General features: G+C 38.9%; 1 protein-coding gene across 1 annotated transcript in view; it reads right to left on the bottom strand.

Moving 5' to 3' along the window:
- Positions 1 to 116: 116 nt before the first annotated feature.
- LOC137259285 (uncharacterized) overlaps positions 117 to 20,602 on the bottom strand; it is a 31,648-nt gene continuing 11,162 nt past the window's right edge. Inside the window, exons 3-8 of the mRNA XM_067796919.1 lie at positions 14,313 to 14,401; positions 9,784 to 9,912; positions 9,547 to 9,663; positions 8,609 to 8,693; positions 5,490 to 5,694; positions 117 to 5,225 (exon numbers count right to left, since the gene is read on the bottom strand). Of these exons, the coding sequence (XP_067653020.1) occupies positions 565 to 5,225; positions 5,490 to 5,694; positions 8,609 to 8,693; positions 9,547 to 9,663; positions 9,784 to 9,912; positions 14,313 to 14,401 (5,286 nt within the window). The 3' untranslated portion in view covers positions 117 to 564. The remainder of the gene's footprint in view (positions 5,226 to 5,489; positions 5,695 to 8,608; positions 8,694 to 9,546; positions 9,664 to 9,783; positions 9,913 to 14,312; positions 14,402 to 20,602) is intronic.

Genomic DNA, 20,602 nt, shown 5'->3' with positions numbered 1-20,602 from the left:
GGAGACAACAGGCCATGATTTCAACAAACTTGACCTTCACTTTACATCAGCTGAGAAACCATGTTCTGCAGACCTTGTAGATATGGATGATTTGTGGAAAATCTAGAAAGGATCAAAATGTATCATCGGATTAGACAGGTTGTCAGACCATTTAATGTTGGGTTTATACAAAAGGCAACTGTATACACTACTGATAAGATAGAATTAGTAACAATTATTTGTTGGTCCAATACTGTGACCCTGTCTTGTTGATCAGCTAGGTACCATGTGTTTGGCTAGTTATTTTCACAAAATGTACACACATTTTAAATGTTTACTACAACAGGGAATGAATGGATGATTTGGACAAGCTACAGATCTGAACTGCTTCTCAAACACACAACACACTGTTCATCAACTTGGCTATTAATATGAATAACATAAATGTACACATGATAATTGCCATAATAATTTAAGATGAACACAAGCCATGCATTAGTCATCTCATAACCATAAAGTTTTATGAATGAGTTATCAACAGCATTGCTGCTTTGATGAAAAGACGTGAGCAAAAACGGCTATCAGTTATCTGCTCGACACATTACTTGAAAGTGATTTCATGCTATTCTTCCGTTCTTGTGTATCAGAGGACACAGTTGAGTTTGCATCACCATCCTGATCTACTGGGTTAACAGAAAGAGACTGTGACTGAAGTTGCAAGTCATGCTGAGACGAAGGTTGATGTGATTGTTGTAGCGTGGGTTGCATGGTGTCCAGGTCTAGGTCGGACTGGGAGAAATACTGACTGTCTAGACTGCGGAGGATTTCTAATGTTGACTGTAGTTCCTCCTCGTTTATTGTCTGGGTGGGCTGTAATGCCTGCATCAAGCTAAACCTGCTCCGGTCACCACCAGCACTATCGGTGATGTTAAGACCTCCACCTGCTCCCTGCTTGCCCTGCAGAATACTCCCAAGGTCTATATTGGGGGCATTACCCATATAGTTGACATTTGGTAAATCAAAAGTAGCAAATGCTGTTGGTGCCAGCTGCCTAGATTTATTGGTAGATGACAATTCACTGGATGGAATAGAAGGCACCAAGCCAGTAGAAAATGTGCGCGGATATGCTGGACTTGCAGATGGTTTTATCACAGTTGTTGATGCTTTCAGTCGTGCATTTGAACTTGACACAGGCATGCTTTGGTTTAATGATGAAAGTTTCTGTGCAGCAGTGCCGTAATGATGATGTGTCACATTAGCTTTACTATGAGTGAAATTGTCCTTCGCCTCAACCGTTGAATCTACCTGCAGGGGATTAGGAAGTTTGGTCTCCTTTGATACATTGGCACAATTACCATTTGAAAATGTTTTGGGTTCGGAGGGCTTTATGCTCACTGCTGACATTCTCTGGACGGATTGCCCTTTGCTGTTATTACCTTGTTCACTTTTATTCTCCTTTCCAGGAGGATTTAAACATTTTTCTCTGAGTAATGCAAGTTGATAAGAAAAGGGGTATTCACTTGTTGAGATGTGTCTCCCATCTGATCCTGTTGTTGTCTTGTCTTGGCTGTCTGCACTGTCATTTAATTTCACCTTTAAATCAGTTTCAGAGAAACTTAATGACCGTGCAAGTGATACATTCACAGGGTTTCCAGCATTGACACTTTTGACAGCCTGTTGTTGAGCTTTTGTCTCTAAACATGGCTTTACAACTGATGTCACACCTATGGTACCACTTGTACCATGTTCATCACAGTTGCCCCTGCCCAAGTGGTGGACAGCCTCTTCATAGCTTGGCAAACTCTTTGAATTGAGTAGTTTATGCAAAACTCCTGTTTTACCATTTGCCACCTTCACATCTGTGGTACTTGAAGATTTCTTCACATCCCTTTGCTTATGCTGGTCACTGTGTGTGTGATGGAACAAGAGACCGGACTTACATTCGCCATTATTATTGGATGTAAGCTGCATCAAAATACTGCTACTGAATGAAGATGACGACACTGTGCTGGGGGAAGCCGCTACTGTCACCATGGGTTTGATGGGTGTCACCAACTGCGGACTAGTCAGTGTTGAATAGCTTGTTGTCAGTCCACCCTGAATAGGTATAAACGAATTAGGAGAAGTGGTGGTCTCACTGGGGCTTGTGTTGATACTATTATGGGATGCCAATTGTGGCGACATGACTGAACTGGGTGTTGACCGTGCACTGTGAACTTGAGGTGATGCCAGCTGCACAGGACTTGGCACTACAACTGACTCATTAACTAGACTCTGTGCTGAATCAGATCTCACAGAATTTGTACTTGTATTGCTGGTATTATGTATCAAACTATCGCTTGTTCCAACTGGAGGTATTGGTGTAGAATTCATCACAGGGCTTGCATCAAAGCTGTGGTAACCTGCATCTGACATGGGAGTGTGGTTACTAAGACGATCAATTGAATTTTGCCGTTGCCTACCAGAAGGTTGACGGACACAATTTGTAAAACTAATGGGAGTTGTTGGTTTTTGATGCAAGGGCTGTGGTGAACTTGAATCAATTACTCGGTTTGGGGGAGCTGGCATATCGAGTCCTTTTCCAAGTGTCATTAGCGATGTTTGGCACTGATTATTGGCTAGAGGTGGAGCAAACATTGGTAGAGAAGCACTCCTCTGAACTGTTGCGAACCTGGGTTTAGAACTTGTTAGTTCTTTTTGGCGTGGTGGTGGGGTGGAAGGAACAGTAAATTGTTCGGCGGATCCACGAATACCTGCATCATCAGTTTCATATTCCCCTTGATGCTGGGGAGTATCTGTTTGAAGCAAGTGTCTCACTTTGTTGGACGTCACCACAGTTTGTGTTTCTTTCGGTTGTTGGCTTGCAGAATTAACTGGACCAGTTGTATTTTCTCTAGCAGCCATATTTTCTGTGATAAAGTCTGCAACATCTGATGGTAAATCTGAACTATCTTCACACATATCTACAGTACTGCTATTGGCAAGAGGAGAACCTTTGTTCACCACCAGCTGGGTGTTTTCATCAGGCGACAGTTTCTGACCTGATTTCTCAATATTCAGATAAATTTCCTTTGTTTTACTAACTGAACTCAGCACTGACTTTTTGCTATCAAACACAGGTCTTTGCAGTAATGACAAGAGGTTGACTGGTTGATTATTAGGAACTGGTGTTGATTTACTTGAGTATGCTACACTTGATTTTGCATCCTGCTTTTGCTGATGCTGAAGGTACTGTTGCAGTATTTGCTCCAACCTTGATTTGTCTAACACTGACAGTTGTGTGACAGTCTCCATCTCCTTGGCTTTATTACCTTTGCTGAGATAATTACTGACTCGCTGATCCAGCTGAAGTTTCTGTTGTAGAAGTTGTTTTTGTGTTGATCTCATTGACTTTGCACTTATACCAATAGAAGCAGTTTGACTCGTTAGAAGTTTTGGTTTTGAAAGAGAAGAAACCAGCTCCTGGTCCACTGCCATGGGTGTGCTGTCAAGTAAGGCATCACTCTCCAGACTCTCCACGCTCAGCTTGCCACCAGAGGCACGACTCTCATACCCGCATGGCACTGCCTCAGCCTGAACCAAAACAGACACTGTTTTTGAGTTTGGAACAACTGGTAGTGTTGTCTGTGTTTCCCCTTGAGAAAGAAATACTTCATCTTCTTCAGTTCTTACATCAATGGAGTTCATTCTTTTGGTTTTACTTTCCACATCTCTATCACTGGACTTACGTTTTCTTCCTGATGGAGTGTCAGTGTCTCTTGAAATGATCATGTCCTGAGATTCATCAGACTTTTGTATATCACTGTCAGTGACATTACCATTATCAGATAAATCTGAATTATCCTGTGAGTTGCTGTCCAATCTGCCATGACCTTGAAATTGCATTTCTTCTTGTTTCGCCAGCAACAATGTTAGTGGAACTGAAGATGGCATCGGAGCTGTCACATTGGGAGGAAACTGTGAGTTGCTCATGATGTCAAATGCTCCTTGAGATACTGTAATTGACTGATTACTTACTTTAGATGTACCTGCTTTTGGTGATCCCACAATAATGAAAACCTCATTGGAGTTTGAACCACTCCCCGCAGATAGTGGCAATTTCAGAACATCTGAAGAAACAGAGGAAACAGGCCCAGAAACATTCATACCTTGAGGCAAAGGACTACTCTGAAGCTGAACATTGCTTGCCAACTGAGTCAAAATTTCTTGGGCTTCACGGGCCCGTTTTTCTTTCAGAATAGCTGAAACAGGCCTGCTGTCATATGCAGGACCCTCACAATTGGCATTCTTGTGGTCCTTGAGGATCGAGGATACAGTCTTTGTTGGTGTTATCTTCGGGCGAATTGGTGTAAAGCGACTTCGGGACTTTTTAGGAGTCTGGGGTGAGGATGGAACACAGGTTGTGCTGCTTTCACTACTGACAATTACAGGGGAGCTGCTGGGTTTCATATCAGAACTTGATTCTTTCTGAAGCATGTCTTTTAAATGGTTTGACTTCCCATTGGTCTTTGTATCATCTAAAGTGTCAGTTAGTAATGTATGCTTCTCTTCTCCTGATTCCTCTATAAAGTCAATTAAACCTGAATTAGGATGGTTTGTTGAACCAAAATCTTTTCGCTGATTTGAGACAGGAACAAAAGCACTGCATGATGGAGTTGTTGGCAAAGCAAAGTGTCCATTTTCAGAATTTGTTTCAGAATTAGAGTTTAAAGGCTTTGATTTATGTTCTACCTGAACATCAGTCTTCTGAATTGCCTTGTCTGAAATGTCTCCAAGCTGGCTTGCAGGCCTTACAGATGGTTTTTTGACAACATGATATTGGCCATTATCACTTTGCCTTCCACTTACACCAACTTTCTCTGCCTGTACATCCATATTACTATGGCCATTACAATCAATGTCTGTTGTAACCTCCACGTCTGACCTTCTGTCCTCTGGTTTCACTACCTCCTGCAGAACATGGGGGCTTGTCTTGAGACAGTTGTCCCTGGCTCCAGGAGACTGTAGAAGCTTGGTTATATTGCGAGCAGCACTTTTTGCAGCTAACTGAAACGGTGATGGTGAATGACCAAGAGATTGTGACCGGAGCTGATCATTCTCACGTTCATTCTCAGACCGCTGTTGTTGTAATCTTCGTTTCTGTTCCTTGATAAGCTCTCTCTCTTGCAACTTACGCTGTAGCTGAAGTTGAGTCTCCTTGTGTTTGTTACCACCAGACGTGCACGTAAATAGGCTTGACACAGGAACTGCAACACAAACACAAAAAAATGTATGCAAAAACCAGTGCTAACTGTTATCAAATAGATATATTTTAAAGGATACCAAAGAAAACAAAGAGATATCAATTGAGGAAATCAATTTACTTGCAGTAAATGGTACACATCCCTCTCTATCATTCATTTTGCAACTGAATGAACTATGTCTGACTAGCATAACCAAACCTGGATATTTATTCTGATGAAGAATAAGAATAGGAACAAATCCACTGCTGTATCTGAAAACAAACGTACCTTTTGAATTATGAAGTCCAGCATCTTGCATGGCAGCTAACACTGTAAAAGCTGCAGTAGATTTACTGTTAACATACAGATTCCCCACCAGAAACTCCGCCAATTCTCGTAAATTGTTGAAGTTGGTTCCCAAAAGTTTTTGTGCCCATTCACACACAAGCTGGCGTGATGCAGTGTAAACTTCATCTTCTTCAGTCTTTTCTTCCTAAAACAGGGAGAGGATAAGAAATGACCAAGTGTAACTTAGCAACACCATGTGTAAAAGTATGCCGTTCATTATCATTTCCCCCAATCCCCTCATCCTGGGAAAACCCAGATGCTGCACACACCTTTAAGTCTGAATTGAAACCAGACCATCTTATGATGACAGCCAAATGTATCTCTACAACACGTTAACACTGATATCTATAAATGTTCACCATTTGGCAATAAATCACCCAAGCATAAAAATTGTCAGCATACAAGGCGACATATTAAACACACTAAACACACATATAAAACTATGTAACTATGTCATCATCTCCCAAATGATGCACAAATGTAAACCTAGGAAACAGTTTAAAAATGTAATTTTTTAAATAAAATCAATATTTTATGCTTAACATGATATATGCTTATTATGCTTATCTTCACCCTCTCTGCAAATGATAGTGTAACACTTGAAATCCCCTGAAGTTCCCTCTTTGAAGAAGTATTAATACACTCACCCATGAGTAGCCTCCCTTACTGTTGGCACCCTCATCAGTCACATGACTGGCCATGCTTTTCACTCACTCTAAAATGCCTGACATGAGGATCTACAGGGAGACTCAACGTTCCATTTAGTAGAGAGGTTGGGAGGGGTTGACGTTATGAGTCAGGATGAGTTATAAAATATAAATTTTACTCGTAAAATTACATATTTTTCCTTATCCTGATTCATGTATATTATGCTTACATAATCCAATGGAAATGCTGGTGGCACAGGCCAAATCCTGGATTCTGTGGCTATATTCATGTTGATCCTGTTCTTCCAACATCCATTATATAATATTCAATCCTTTAGAAAGGATTGCTGACATCTTTGTGTCGGCATATAGATATACCAGCATCCTGCTAGCTATCTAGTGCAACTTTATGTCAAGATTTTCCCATTTCATGCCCTTCATGTATCTTTAGTTACAAGTACAGGGTCATAATCGCTAATGCTAACCTGTTTGAGCATGAACTCTCAAATATTTACTCCTCAGAGTGTTGGTTTCAACGACTCACGTGATAAATGGGTGAGATTCTACACAAAACCTTTGTGGAACCGTTAGTTTTGGGGATATGCTACAATGAGTGGCCCAAACTGGTGAATGTGGCTATGTCTTTGAGGTAGTGGTTGGCAAACACCATGTCATATTTCCAAATGCAGCCCTCCTTTATGGTTGTGAGAGAACTATTTCCATGCAGAGCAAGAGTAGATGCTAGAGCTCTGACTTCGTGTGGATTAGAGGCTCGTTGAGGTTCAATTCCTGCTGCTTTGTAGGCCCTTAGGCCCAGCTCTTATGCAAATTGAAATGGTTGCCTGTGAGATTTCCATGGGAGTCTCAGTAGATAAGGGGGATCATATTTATCATCTCCTCCGTGAACTGCTCCACGAAGAGCCCCTTGTTGAAGTTCTTCATAGCATGCTGCAACTGCAGCGGAGTAGATCTGATGAAGACAATCTGATGAGTGATATGCAGATCCCATTGTTGTCGTTGAAGGTCTAGTAGTCGGAAGACTGCTGAGATGTCTTGTTGATGACTGGAACCTCGGGTAGGGGGGGGTCATCAAAGATGACTGCTTCTGCCAGAGGTACTATGTCTTCGTTGAAGGACCTTGATGCTGAACTTGAGTGCAGCTTCAACAAGAACCTTGGAGCTGATGTCTTTGTCCTCTCCGACGTAGATGACTTTTGCTTTTTACTCTGTGATGAGGTTAAGTCTGATGATGACCTCTTCTTGGACTTAGATGTTTCCTCTGCTATATCAAGGATCTGTGCCCTGGGATATGCTCGCCAATTCATTGGAAACAGGAACATCAGCAGCAGTAATCAGCAGACTGTCACTAGTGCTATTAGCAAATTTACCAGACATGACATGAGAGAATCTTCTAACGTTATCTCTCACACATCTATGCACAGCAAATAGATACAAATTCAATTCTGTTTCAGACAAGTTCTCACAAAGTTGACCGCAAATGCTGGAAGAACAAATTGTAGTGCAAGATGGACATAACAAATGCATGTCAGCTGCAGATAGCCAGTACCTGCAACAGAAGCAGAGTTTCATCAAATGAAACCCACATAACAGGTACCACCAACGAAAACACAATTTTATCAAATGAAACCCAAGTTCAAGTGATGAAAAACATGTCCAACAAGGAAAAAAATACTTAAAATTTATGAATAATTTCAAGACACACTGATAACAAAAATTGTCACTAAGGCAACATCATCCCCTGCCAAAAATTATCAAATCGAACTTCGGGCTGAAACCTTCAAAGCGTCGCAGTGACCCTGAAAATGATGTGAAGGTCACCAAACTCAACTGGTCCCTAAACCATTTGTAGATGAAGCTTGGGGTCAAATATGAAAAAAAAAAACAGTGACTGGCTCATGAGTTATCTCGCTGAAAAGCCAAACATGTAGGTGAACATGCTAAAACCTTCAAAGTGTTGGTGTGACCTTGAAAATGAAGGGCAAGGAACAGTACCTTTCTCATACTGTGATGAACCTAGGTGCCAAATATGAAAAGAATGTAGGCAACCGTTCTTTACTTATTCCATTAAGTATGTCCGTTTCGTACGTGCCGCAGGGGATAAAATATACAGACCAAATGCTTTATACAGCAGAATTTAGGTTAAGGATTGAAACAGAAAAAGAATATGTGCCATATAAGAACTCCAGGTGCCTCCAACCTTTCACTAGAGCACAGAGTGACAAGCATGGCTGGTCATGTGATGATGAGGCTCCAACAGTGAGGGAGGCTACTCATAGATGAGTGTGACTGTACATCCTCTTCAAAGAGGGATTTCAACTGTTCCACTATCATTTGCAAAGGTGGCAGAGATAAGCATAATAAGCATGAGTCGGGATAAAGAAAAATATACACCTTTTCCTTCTTTGGCGTTATCTCCAGTTCTGGAAGCGATGGTGGCTGCACCTCAAGTTTCTTTCGTAGTCCACTGTAGCAATATGTGGGTAGAGTTAAGGATATAAATCACACATCATTATTTTAATCTCAGCCAGGCTTGTTTCACAATCAACAGAAATTTCACTACTTGGGAGTTATTCCCCTTCAATAAAATCAGCAATGCCCAAGGTTAAGTGCGGCATCTGGGAATATTTTGAATCAATCAAATCAACACCTTCAGTTAATTTTTCATTTATCAGTCATATGATCAAAGCAGGTCCAGGTAATGTGATGGGGTCCCACTTGTTACCCAACCTGTCCAGAGTATCCAGGTTACCCATTCCAGCACAGTTAATAATGAAGGTATATTTTAAGTTTCATCACAAATGCACTGCCCTTTCTGAGATATTGGAAATCATATTTGTTCCTCTTTGACAAAATAAGGTGACATCATTGGTGGAAACACGCAGAGTCTGCCCAAACCATTGAATCCTATTAACCCTCTTTGGCTACCATACCATGAATCTTGCTGTACATCAAATTGCATTCACTTGATTTTCTGTCAGATGAGCTTAATTCCGTACCTGGGTTTCTCAAAACGGCTGCAGTCAATAATGCTCTATGCAACTACCTCCAATTTTCCCTCACAACAATCCAGATTCACAAATTCAGACCAAAACATTTTTCTTCTTGACATAGATACATTAGATGCAGAAACACAATGTAGGCAAATTAATACTGTGATAGTATTGAGAATAATACTGAGAATAATGATAATACTGAGAAATCCTAAGTGGAAACACAACTCTAGATATATAATCCAACAAGTCCCAATAAATTGCTCTCATTGTGATTTCCAAAGAGATTTTGAGATGTAGACGGGCTATTACCATCAACTTTTAGTTTTCAAAGGATATTTTGATTGTCCTCGCTGCCCAAGACGACGTGGCTTGACATTTGGAAACACACATTTCATGACCTTCCCAAAATCAGCTGGACACAAGGGCTTCAGATTATGACTTTCACAGTACAACCTGAAAAAAAAAGAAAAAAAAGAACAACATTATTCCAGTTTTACGTGGTCATCAGCACTTAAATCTGACAAGTTCTTCATTTGGTACTGTACGAAAGTTTGATGGCAAATGAATACTGGCCTGTAGTCATCATAGACCTCATGCTTTGGCACACATATCTCACTGTCCTCCTCCAAGTGACTGCGGATCCAGGTGAAGGCCTGCGCCTGTTCGATGCGGTTTGAAGAGTGCAAGAAGGAAGTCGGGGTTCTGAATTGCAAGCATTTACTTCATATATTAAATCCACTGAAATCTTTTCAGTTATATACAATTATAGAATGATGAGGTCAATACCTGTTTTTATGGACCCACGAAAAGCAATACTAACCAAGGATGAAGTTGGAGGTCAATCATCTTTGAACAAGTCCATAAAAACAGGTATTGGTCGAATTCACCAGTCTATTATTGTTTTATTATGTAATCAGGGTTCCCCTTGATGCAGTAAACCTGCATATTTGGCTCCCAAAACATGCCCATGACCATCCCCATGACACTCGGGAGTCATGATGACTCCTAACCTTTGGACTCCTAACCCAAGGACAGCTGACTCCTGGATACATGTCCATGACTCCTACTAATGACACCCAGGGAGTCATAATGACTTCTAAATTTTTGTCAGGGGTAAACACTGTGTAATTACTGAAAGAAAGCTTCTAAAACCCAAAACATGTCTATTTAGTCACGTAATTTTATTTTTACTACAAACCAATAATGCTATATCAACAATACGAATGAAGCCTAGCGGGAATGTCATCAAGAAAAGCAATATCATTGGTAACTCCTCGTCCTTGTTTCTTAAACTGTATTTTTAGTAACTCCAGTCAACATGAGTTTTGGTCAGACCCAGGTTGAAGTCGGTATGCTTTTCTGTCAACGGTGAAAGCCTCTAGACCAATCAGGTAGCCGTAAAAATATGTTTACATATCAATACACATTATTTACTGACAGACAGAATACAAATCAAGATCACTAATACGCAATGGTGCATGTCAGCTTTATGTCCGTATCTCCGAGCATCTTACTAACAAAACAATATATGTCTAGCCTTTTGTCAGTATACTCCACACTTTACACTACGAAGGGACATAACTCTGCCAAAAAATAGCAGCCTCAGATGACTTGACAGCATATTCCCCCTGAAGTATCTTGCAAGTGATTACTAGACTTGGGCTTGTGCCAACAGATTGTCAACAGTGACAAGTACCTCTGGACACCTTCAATAACTCAGGAAAAAGACAAATGGCAACTCAAGCATGTTGCAATCAGAAAGGGGTCCACAAAGGAAAAGCTAAAGACGGTGAGTGAGTTTAGTTTTATGCAACACTAAGCAATATTCCAGCTATATGGCAGTGGTCTGTAAATAATTGAGTCTGGACCAAACAATCCAGTGATCAACAGCATGAGCATCGATCTGCGCAGTTGGGAACTGATGACATACCAATATTGTTAGTTGCCTCTTATGATAAGCATAGTCACCTTTTATGGCAAGTATAGGTTGCTGAAGGCCTATTCTATCCCGAACCTTCACAGGTCGCCACAGATGGTAAATTTGATCTTGGTAAACCTTTGACAAAACACATAGTACATATACTGAGAAAAGAAATGACATTTAAACCTAACATTTCTAACAAAACATGACAGAGAGAAAAAGTACATAAATGCTACTGTTAAGCTGTCAGTCTGGGAAATTACAGTTAGAATTTTTCATAATCAAATATACAGTTTGAGAACATTTTAGACAATAATGGATAATGTTAAATTGAGAAAATAACTATGTGTTAAAAATAACTTTCCCCACATTTTACATAAAAATGATGAGCTATCAAGAGAAATCGATTTTTCAGCTCCTATTTTTTAATATCAGGTCTACTACCTCATGATGAGATCATAATGAAAACCAAACTACATGCTAGGAAGCTAGAAGTGTTAGGTCTTTAATATTCACCGTAAGACACAAATCTACACAACATATGAAAGGCTGCACCTTGGGCATCTGGGCCAACAGTTCTACAGGGCCCCAAAAAATATTTCAGACAACCAATGGACAGCCAGGACATGATACAAACTAATTTGACTCAGTATGTGCAACATCATCTAGTACTATACGTGTCACCTCAAGTTAGCAGAACAAAGAGGATATTTGCTTCAAATCAGAGATTTTACTTAGTGATGACTATCAGTCTAAGAAACTTAGGCTCAGTATTATTTGTTACACTGTTGTACCAATAAACCCCTGGTAAAAGGCCATGTCAGCACAACTTTTGAGCAGCCTATGACCATCCAATCAAATGCTCCGTTGATGAATTTATAACAGATATAATTAGTGGTAACGCCACTTAAAGGTCCCCATTTGGCATTTATTCTGTCTGGATCGATCAAAGGATTAACTGATAACACACTGAATTGATTAATTATTTTCATGCGGATTTAAATAGGGATTTGTCAAAAGGTAGTGTTTATGTATGTACATTTACTAATCTATACTGAATACACTCTGTCATGTCTGTGTGTATGTAAAAACAACACCCTTCTTTCAAAGGATTAACCGCCAATACATTGATTGATTGCTTATTTTTGGCTAACGAAATTACTTCGTTAAAAGAATGATGCACATTATGTAATTAGTTGCTATCTTGGGTGACTAAGACTATACAGCAATGTGAAAAACCTGAAATGATACATCACGTTTTTGTATATTCAGTCTAAGTAAACTTAGTCTCAGTGTATTTCGTTACACTCCACCACTGAGTCTAACAAACCTAGTGGAAGCTTGCGTCAGGTACCCTTTGAGCAACCTGTGATTGTCCAATCAAACGCGAGATGGTTAAATAGATTTAACCAATCAGACAACAGCTACTATTTAGGAATCGGAAGGACTTTCAAAATATTCAGGTCACTGACACAGATCTCTCCACAAACAAAAATCCGCATATAACACAGTTATTTTATCTGCAGTATATACGCTTTGGGGTTTCTGTTGACATGGTTACCATTAGCTAATATTTCCGCAAGATGACATCCTAGAATATTGCCAAAAACACTAATTTCAGCGACTGTTTACTCACCGTTGTCATGGTTGTACGTACGCCGTGTGCATCACCCGGAAGCAAGCGTACGCTAAATAGTATTTGGAATCATTCAGGTATGAACTTTTTCGAGATAAAAAGTTCAAAAGGTATGTGTGAATGTCCACTTTCGCAATTTGGTAAGCTGCGTTTTTGTTGGGTCAGTCTGAAAGGTTACCTGATGTGACCTCCCATAAGGTTTTGTTAGACTCAGTAGTGGAGTGTAACGAAAAGTACTGAGGATAAGTTTACTTTGACTGTCATATATTAGACTTTTAAAAGACACACCACTTAAGAAATCTGCAGATGAATTATATATCATAACATAAGAATGTCACACTTGGAAGTGAGGTGGGGCTCGATATAACATTATTTACGATAATATTGTCACTTCGACCACAACCTCGCTTCCAAGTAACAAAGCGTTATATTCATGCAAAATAGTTTTGGACAGCAATGTGTAGTAAGCGGCCTTGATTTTTATAAACTCAATGAAACCTAAACTTCATTTTCTATCCTGGAAGTGTGGTTGAGGGCTAAACATCCCATTCAGTATATACCACAGGCTTCCACAGCGCTCGCTTCGCACACACAAACAACCAATTTAAGCACAAACTACGAGGTCCGGTGGAAATCTGTGCATAGTGACCCTAAGGAGCAATTGACAGCAACACAACAATTTGGCATGTCTTTGGTCACATCGAGAAATCAACAAAATGACGAGTTTCCTACACATTTTGCAAACAACTAACTGAAAATCGTTCCTTCTATGACATCACTGCAGGGCTCTGGCGACAGAGTTACATAACCTGTCTGTGGTTTCAGTTGCGGGCGAGAGAGAAGCGATGGCTTTTCAGCACTTTTAAGCACTTGGTATTAATCAAGCACAAGATGTTTTTTTAAAAAAAAATGGTGTTCCATTTATGACTAACCAGAAGTCTTTCATATGCAGTGGTAAAAAGAGTATGAAAAAATTGAGTTTATTCGTTCTTTAAAACTTTTCTAGTCGCTGACAATAACCTATCCACAAAAGAAAATTTGCATAAAACATTGATACTTGACCTGCAGTACAAATGCTTAAGGCTTTCTGGGATATGGATACCATTAGGTAATATTTTCCTAGGCTGACACCCTTGGATATTGACAAAAATACTATTTTCAGCAACTATTTACTCATTGTTATGGAGCGCTCTATGTGCATCACTCGGAAGCAATAATATGGAAAATAGCATTCAGAATCATTTGAGTACAAACTTTTTGAGGTAAGACTTCAAAAGGTAGATGCGAATGTCAACTTTTGCAACTTGGGAAGCTGTGTTCTGATTGGTCAATTGAAACTGGAAAGGTTAGCTGACGTGACCTTTTACTGAGGACTTTTAACTGAGGATAAGCAGTGTAACGAATAATACTGAGCCTAAGCTTACTTAGACTGTGATGACTGTACAACTACTAATACAGGAATAATGGTTATAATGTCCAGGAGCTAAGGTATTCATAATATATTACAGTGGTCATGATAACCTGGGGAAAAAATATTTTCCTTACTGGCGTAGACTGTCATCAGGACTGGCTCCGGTTGGAAGCTTCAGGTAAAGCAACAACTTCTCAACATCAGACAAGCTGTTCACCTCACTCTATAACAAAAAAAAAAAAAATATTATCTTGCCTTCATCTAAAACACTTCAATTTCATTGGTAAATGATACTTTATCAAGCTTCCATGTCACCCCTTCCACAAGGGTGACAAATGGAAAAAATAATACCCGCCAATACCGCAATGGCACCCCCCAAAACTTGCAATAATTATTCAACAATTCAGATTTACATGTCATTTGAATTATATATGAATTACACTAATTCTCAGCTTTCTAAATACACAAAATTCAATCAGATTATACACCTTAAAACAACACACCCGTGCATTAAAAATGTGATCATCCACATTTAGCGAGTTTATTTTGATTTTGTTACATAAACCTTCCAATAAACAGACAACAAACATTGTTGACGCATTAGGGCGAAGCCAAACATGTGGTTTTTTAGGTGAAATAACATAACATAACATAACATGTCCTTTTATCCGGACATTTGGTCACTCCAAAATCATCCGAATAGCGAGTCTGGTTAACTGGATCAAACAAGAAAAACATGCTGATGGTGGAAATTGAAAATTTATCATATAGATACATTGTATGTATATCTATGAATCAATAGTTAATTGTAAAAACTATATAAAATAAACCTGTCTCTTCCAAATTGAAAATATCATCAGGTTCGTAATTCTTCAGCACTGATTTCACCTCTCCTCTCACTTTTGAAATTGCCGTTTTGTCTGAACTAGTTGCTTTGCCCTGATAGTTTTTCTTGGAGAGAGAGAAACAAGAACGTGACAGCCAACTGCATGAAAAGAAAAAAAATCGAAATGCCAAGTTGTGTGCCAAACAATTCTGCTTTCTGAACAATCATTGCATCTTTTATGTAGCATTTTTGCTATTTAAGTGATTAATCCAAGGAATGAGTTCTTCTTCCAAATTTTGGTGCTTTGCAATCGAGGCCGAATACCCTGGTAGTCCTAACCATTTATCTTTAGACTTTAAAATGTCCCTGACAGTAGATTTACCAATGGCATGTCAAAAATATTTCTCAAAATGTTTACTAATGTGGTCTAAACGAGCTGAAAGATGGTTTTCCTTATTAAATTTGCAAATTTCATGCTTCTCTGCTTCAGTCAAACAGTGACGTTTGCGTTTAGCAGGCTGTCTACATAAATAGGGTGGGACGTTGTATCAAGTACAGTTTTTCTTACTGATGAGATGTTCTCACACCTGCCACAACTGGAGTGACATGTGTCCCTAGTGTTTTAATGGGTAAGTAACAAATTCACATCAAACGCCTGACGATAGATTAACAGGTATCCTTAATATTTTGATGGGTAATTACTGTTCACATCAAACGTCTACTGAGAGATTAACAGTGAATACACTTAACCGTGTGGTAATGAGTACTAACGTGACACACATGCACAGAGATACTTCCGTCTGGATGAGTAGATCACTTTTAAATGGAAATATATGAGAATGGTTTGAAAATTCTCTGTCTGGGTCCAGAAGCGCTGGGTCCAGCTAAGCTAGTACAATTACTGGAGGTAAGTTTTGTTTTACCTAAAGTTCGTCTGGAAGGTGGGGTTTCTGGATATATGGAGTATGAGTAAACTGGGTTTCACTGTAGTATAATACATGTGCATCACGCAGCTGCTAATATTTCATCACTACAAGAAAAGCATGAATGTTAATATGAAACACAAAATTAAAGTTGCCATGCCCATTTGCGTGCATATGTTGTTAAAGCTGATGTTTGTAAATGTTGTTGTCTAGTGAAAAAAACACTATCATCAACTTGCTTCACAACCATGTAACTATTGTTCTTATCTTTATGTTCATTGTACAGTAAAGTGATGGTCCTAATATCAACAAAAGTTCCAATAAAAGATGTTGAGAAACTGGCATGTGGGGTGTTGATTGACTACTGTTTATGGATCGCAGAAGCATACAAGATCAAACTGGTTCTGTGATGTGCCAATTATATAAGTTGCCAATTACAATTAAAGTGAAATCCCAAATATGACATATGTTGCCTATTACATAGGCAAAAACAAAAATACAAACTCCTATGAGCTAAGATTGATCATTCTATTGTATTAAATTTTGATTTGCCAGATGAAGTATGTCCACATTTACTGTTACTTGACATTTTGAGTAGTTTGTGTAATTTTGGCAATGTTTGTTTTCTTGGGGAATAACGTAAAGATAAAGGTGAAAATTGACAGTCATAATTTGTCAGTATCGTCTGCATGGTATCTGCTGTGTCCAGAAAACGGAGATGGAAATTTCAATTCAAAGTTAAGTGATTTGAGTGTTGGCATTATGGGAAGGTTCAGACACATTAAAATCTGCACTTTTTGTGGATTGAATTGTCAAGTCATTCACAACAAAGCTAGGATGATTTTCATTCAACTCTCATCATTTATGAAATTTCATGTCAACACACTAATGGTCACATGACTTCCCCACCTATGTGTTTGGGTCTTGTCTTCCGAGGGATTCATATTTGTAACGTCTACAAGGTAAAATGCTCACAGTAATTTTAACTGTTGGGTCAGTGAGTGAGTTTAGTTTTACGCCACACTCACCAATATTCAAGCTATATATCAGCGGTTTGTAAATAATCAAGTCTGGACCAGACAATCCAGTAATCAACAACATGACCATTGATCTGCGCAATTGGGAACCGATGACATGCGCCAACCAAGTCAACGACCCTGACCACCCGATCCCGTTAGTCGCCTCTTATGACAAGCAGAGTCGCCTTTTATGGCAAGCCGTGAAGGCCTATTCTACCCTGGGACCTTCACAGGTCAATTTTAACTCTTGTAACCTATCGTTTTTTGGATATGTCAATATGTGAAAAACTATGGAAGTACAAGTAAAGCTGTCTGCGCAAACGCTACAGCAAGGTGTTGGCGATAATTGGTATGCAGCGAATACTGGTCGCTAGCCAGCAGAGGACGTAACATATACGAGGAACAGTCGCCCGTTACATGTACAAGTGACTACCTGAGGTGGGCACACTCATTCATGTGACTGCCTGATCATACAAACGCATCTGAAAGTATTATTTATGAAAATAATTGAACAAAATTTGCTACAGTCATTGATAGATGTCAAGTTAATGGATGACATGAATTAAACGAAATTAAAAAGAGGACTTGAAATGTCAAATACTGACAAAATTATGTAAAACTTAGGCAAAATTTGGCAATATTCAACAGCAAATTGCACCTATGTGGATATTTTTGAGAAACTTACAGTTAGTATTTTCTGAAAGTTCGTTCATTCATTGTAAATTCAAAATATATAGATGCACACCCACGCACACTGTTACTGTGCTGAAACATGTTTACTTTCCTCAAAACTTCTTGAACAGTCCTGCATAGAAGTGACAAGGAAAGCAAGTCATTAATGGGAGGTAACTGACGGTTGACTAAGTTGTCCAGTCACGAACGTCTGTCTTGTGACTTTAGCTGTCAGAAGCGTACGTAATTTAGGTTGTTTGAAAACAAACATCTATTTTTCTGTTCAGGGGTTCAGAAATGTTTTAGCAACATTTGCATTTGGTCAAAATATTTTGCATGATGTTCCATAAATACTTCTGAAAATGTAATGTGTATCTCTTTGTGAAATATCACAAACAGAATAAAATGACCTGCTGTATGTATGTGAACCCTTCAGTAAGATCGATATACGTCCAAATGCAAACATGAGACAGGATTACATGTCTGTTTGCTATAGTCTTGAAAATGAAACATAACACGTTGATACCCGTGAATATGTTCACAAAGATAGGCATCATAGCCCTATATTCATTCATCAAATACCTTTGTGAGATGTATTAACCAAATCAATGTGTATACCAATGTAACTGTGTGCTTCCGATAACACCTTACATGAGGGGTTCACACGTCATTTGATTGGCTGAAACAGTGTCCTTACAGTGTATTCTGTAAAACAGCATACACTGCTAATACAGGCACACGCTAACATGTATTTTCGAGGATACAACATCGACAATTTTTATTTAGCATCAGATGTCAACTAAGGCTGACAGTGACTCCTTTTCACAAATTTTTACCGTTTCTTATAAAAAAAAACGTGCCATGTGCTGGGTGAAGTTACACAATATACCTATGTGAATTCAGGAAAAATGCAAATGACACTGGGTTTCTCTTGATGAAGTAGGCTAAGGTTTCATTCGTGCAAGATGCAATGGTAGTAGGGGTGATAGCATCCTCGATATCTCCAGGGTATGCGTTCCGAAAAGTCTCCACTATACCCTGGACGCATCGACGGGTCGGCCCGATAATTTTATTACCTCCCTTTGCTGGTTCTGCATTCTCACAGTAGCCAATCAGCAAGGCTGCCGTTATAACCGAACATGCCAGTGTCAACAAAGGTAGCAGTTGCAACTGCGAAGGTTTGGGGGAAATCATACAGACAAATTTATAGGTCGTAAACCTTTTTAAAAACATAAGCAAGAAATCCATCTACCTCTTTCAGATAACCTCTGCATGTTTGTTTGCCAAGTTTAATCGGTTAGAGAATTTAAAAAGCGAAAGTGAGTTGTGATTGGTTCGCTCAACTTCCCAGCGTAGACACCTGATTGGATAAAAAACCAGCCAAGGGAGGTAATACATTTTTTGGGCTGAGCCGTAGATGCATCCAGGGTATAGTGGAGATTGTTCGGAATGTATACCCTTGAGATACCGAGGATGGGGTGATGGTAGTTTGAAAATGTCCCAGAACTTAATGCTAAGGTGAATATGTTAATATTTCTACCAGTAGTACATTCAAATGAAATGAATCACTATTTCATATGAGATGAACTTTTTTGTTGTGTAATCTGCTTATGTAAACAGCTGACTGGTGTTTCTGCTTTCCCAATGTTTTTACGTGCTGAAACAATAGAGAGTCCCTATATACATCAACCTATGATAATTTTTTAATATTTTGTCTGACAAAAGGCCCATTAGTAGAGAAATCTGAAAATTTTCTTATGTAAAAAAAACACCAAACCGATTACACCTATTTATGCAAGTGCACAGGAAATGCCTGTATGCATTTCTTATGTAACAAAGTTCGGTTGGAATCCTCAAAACAGTTTCGGCCCATAACTGTTTTCAGGCTGCATGCGACACAGACATTACATCTTCCTTGCTGTAACTCGCGTTTGATGGTGCAAACCTACACGTGTTATTTGTCATCATTCTCTTGGTGGTCAATTCATGAATTTATAACAGGTATAATTACTGGTAACACCACAAAAGTTACTCAACAAAGGTTCCCATTTGGCATTTCTCCTGTCTGGAGTAAATACTCAACATTATAAATTAAGGTCTGTTGTAGCAAATGTATTGTATGTTATATAATATGTGCATGTAAGTGATGCAAGAGGGTTTATGAGCTGAGTTACAAAAACAAACATTGATCAAAGGATTAACTGATAACAAACGGATTGATTAATTACTTTTATCCTCTACAGCGGATTTGTCAAAAGGCAGTGTGTGTAGATGTACTAATCTATACTGACTACACCCTGTCGTAAAGTGCGAGTGTAAAAACAACATCCTCCCTTCAAAGAATTAACCACCTTTGCGTTGATTGATTGCTCATTATTGGTTAACTAAATTACTTAGAATGGCAGACATCATACAATTAGTTGCCAGGTGTGCTATCTTGGGTGAAGAATGAGAGGTTTATCAGGTTTTCACCAGTGTGAAAGACGTGAAACAATGTGTTATTTTTTTGCAAATTAGACTGTTGTAAGAAACACGACACAGAGTATGATTATTTACAAGCTTGGAATATCGTTCTTTTATGTGGATGGATGCATTCCTGAACAAGGTAGTAGCCTGACATTGTTGCTATAAACTAGTCTGTTTTACATTCATTATTTGCATTTTCTTTTAATTTATTTGTTGTAGCATTCAGCAGATTCTATATGACAGAAAACACACACTAGATCGCGTATGTGTGTGAAATAGGATCCCAATTGGCAGTCTATACAATGTTTAAATGTTACAGTCATGTTAGAAATGTACAAAAGTATAAGCAGACCGTGTGTTTTTTTATTCATTTTCAAATGATAACCTTTGTCATACAAATATGACAATAAACTAATAAGGGTTATGAGACAAAATATAGAGAAGTACACTGGCTTCGTTACTTTTCCATCCTATTAGTTTTTTTACCATTTCTACCACTGACAGATGATTAAGCTTCA

The sequence above is a fragment of the Haliotis asinina genome, chromosome 13 (genome assembly GCF_037392515.1).
Source record: "Haliotis asinina isolate JCU_RB_2024 chromosome 13, JCU_Hal_asi_v2, whole genome shotgun sequence".
NCBI classification, from domain to species: Eukaryota; Metazoa; Mollusca; class Gastropoda; order Lepetellida; family Haliotidae; genus Haliotis; species Haliotis asinina.
Note: the sequence above shows the minus strand (reverse complement) of the source record. Positions and strands in the feature narration are given on the sequence as shown.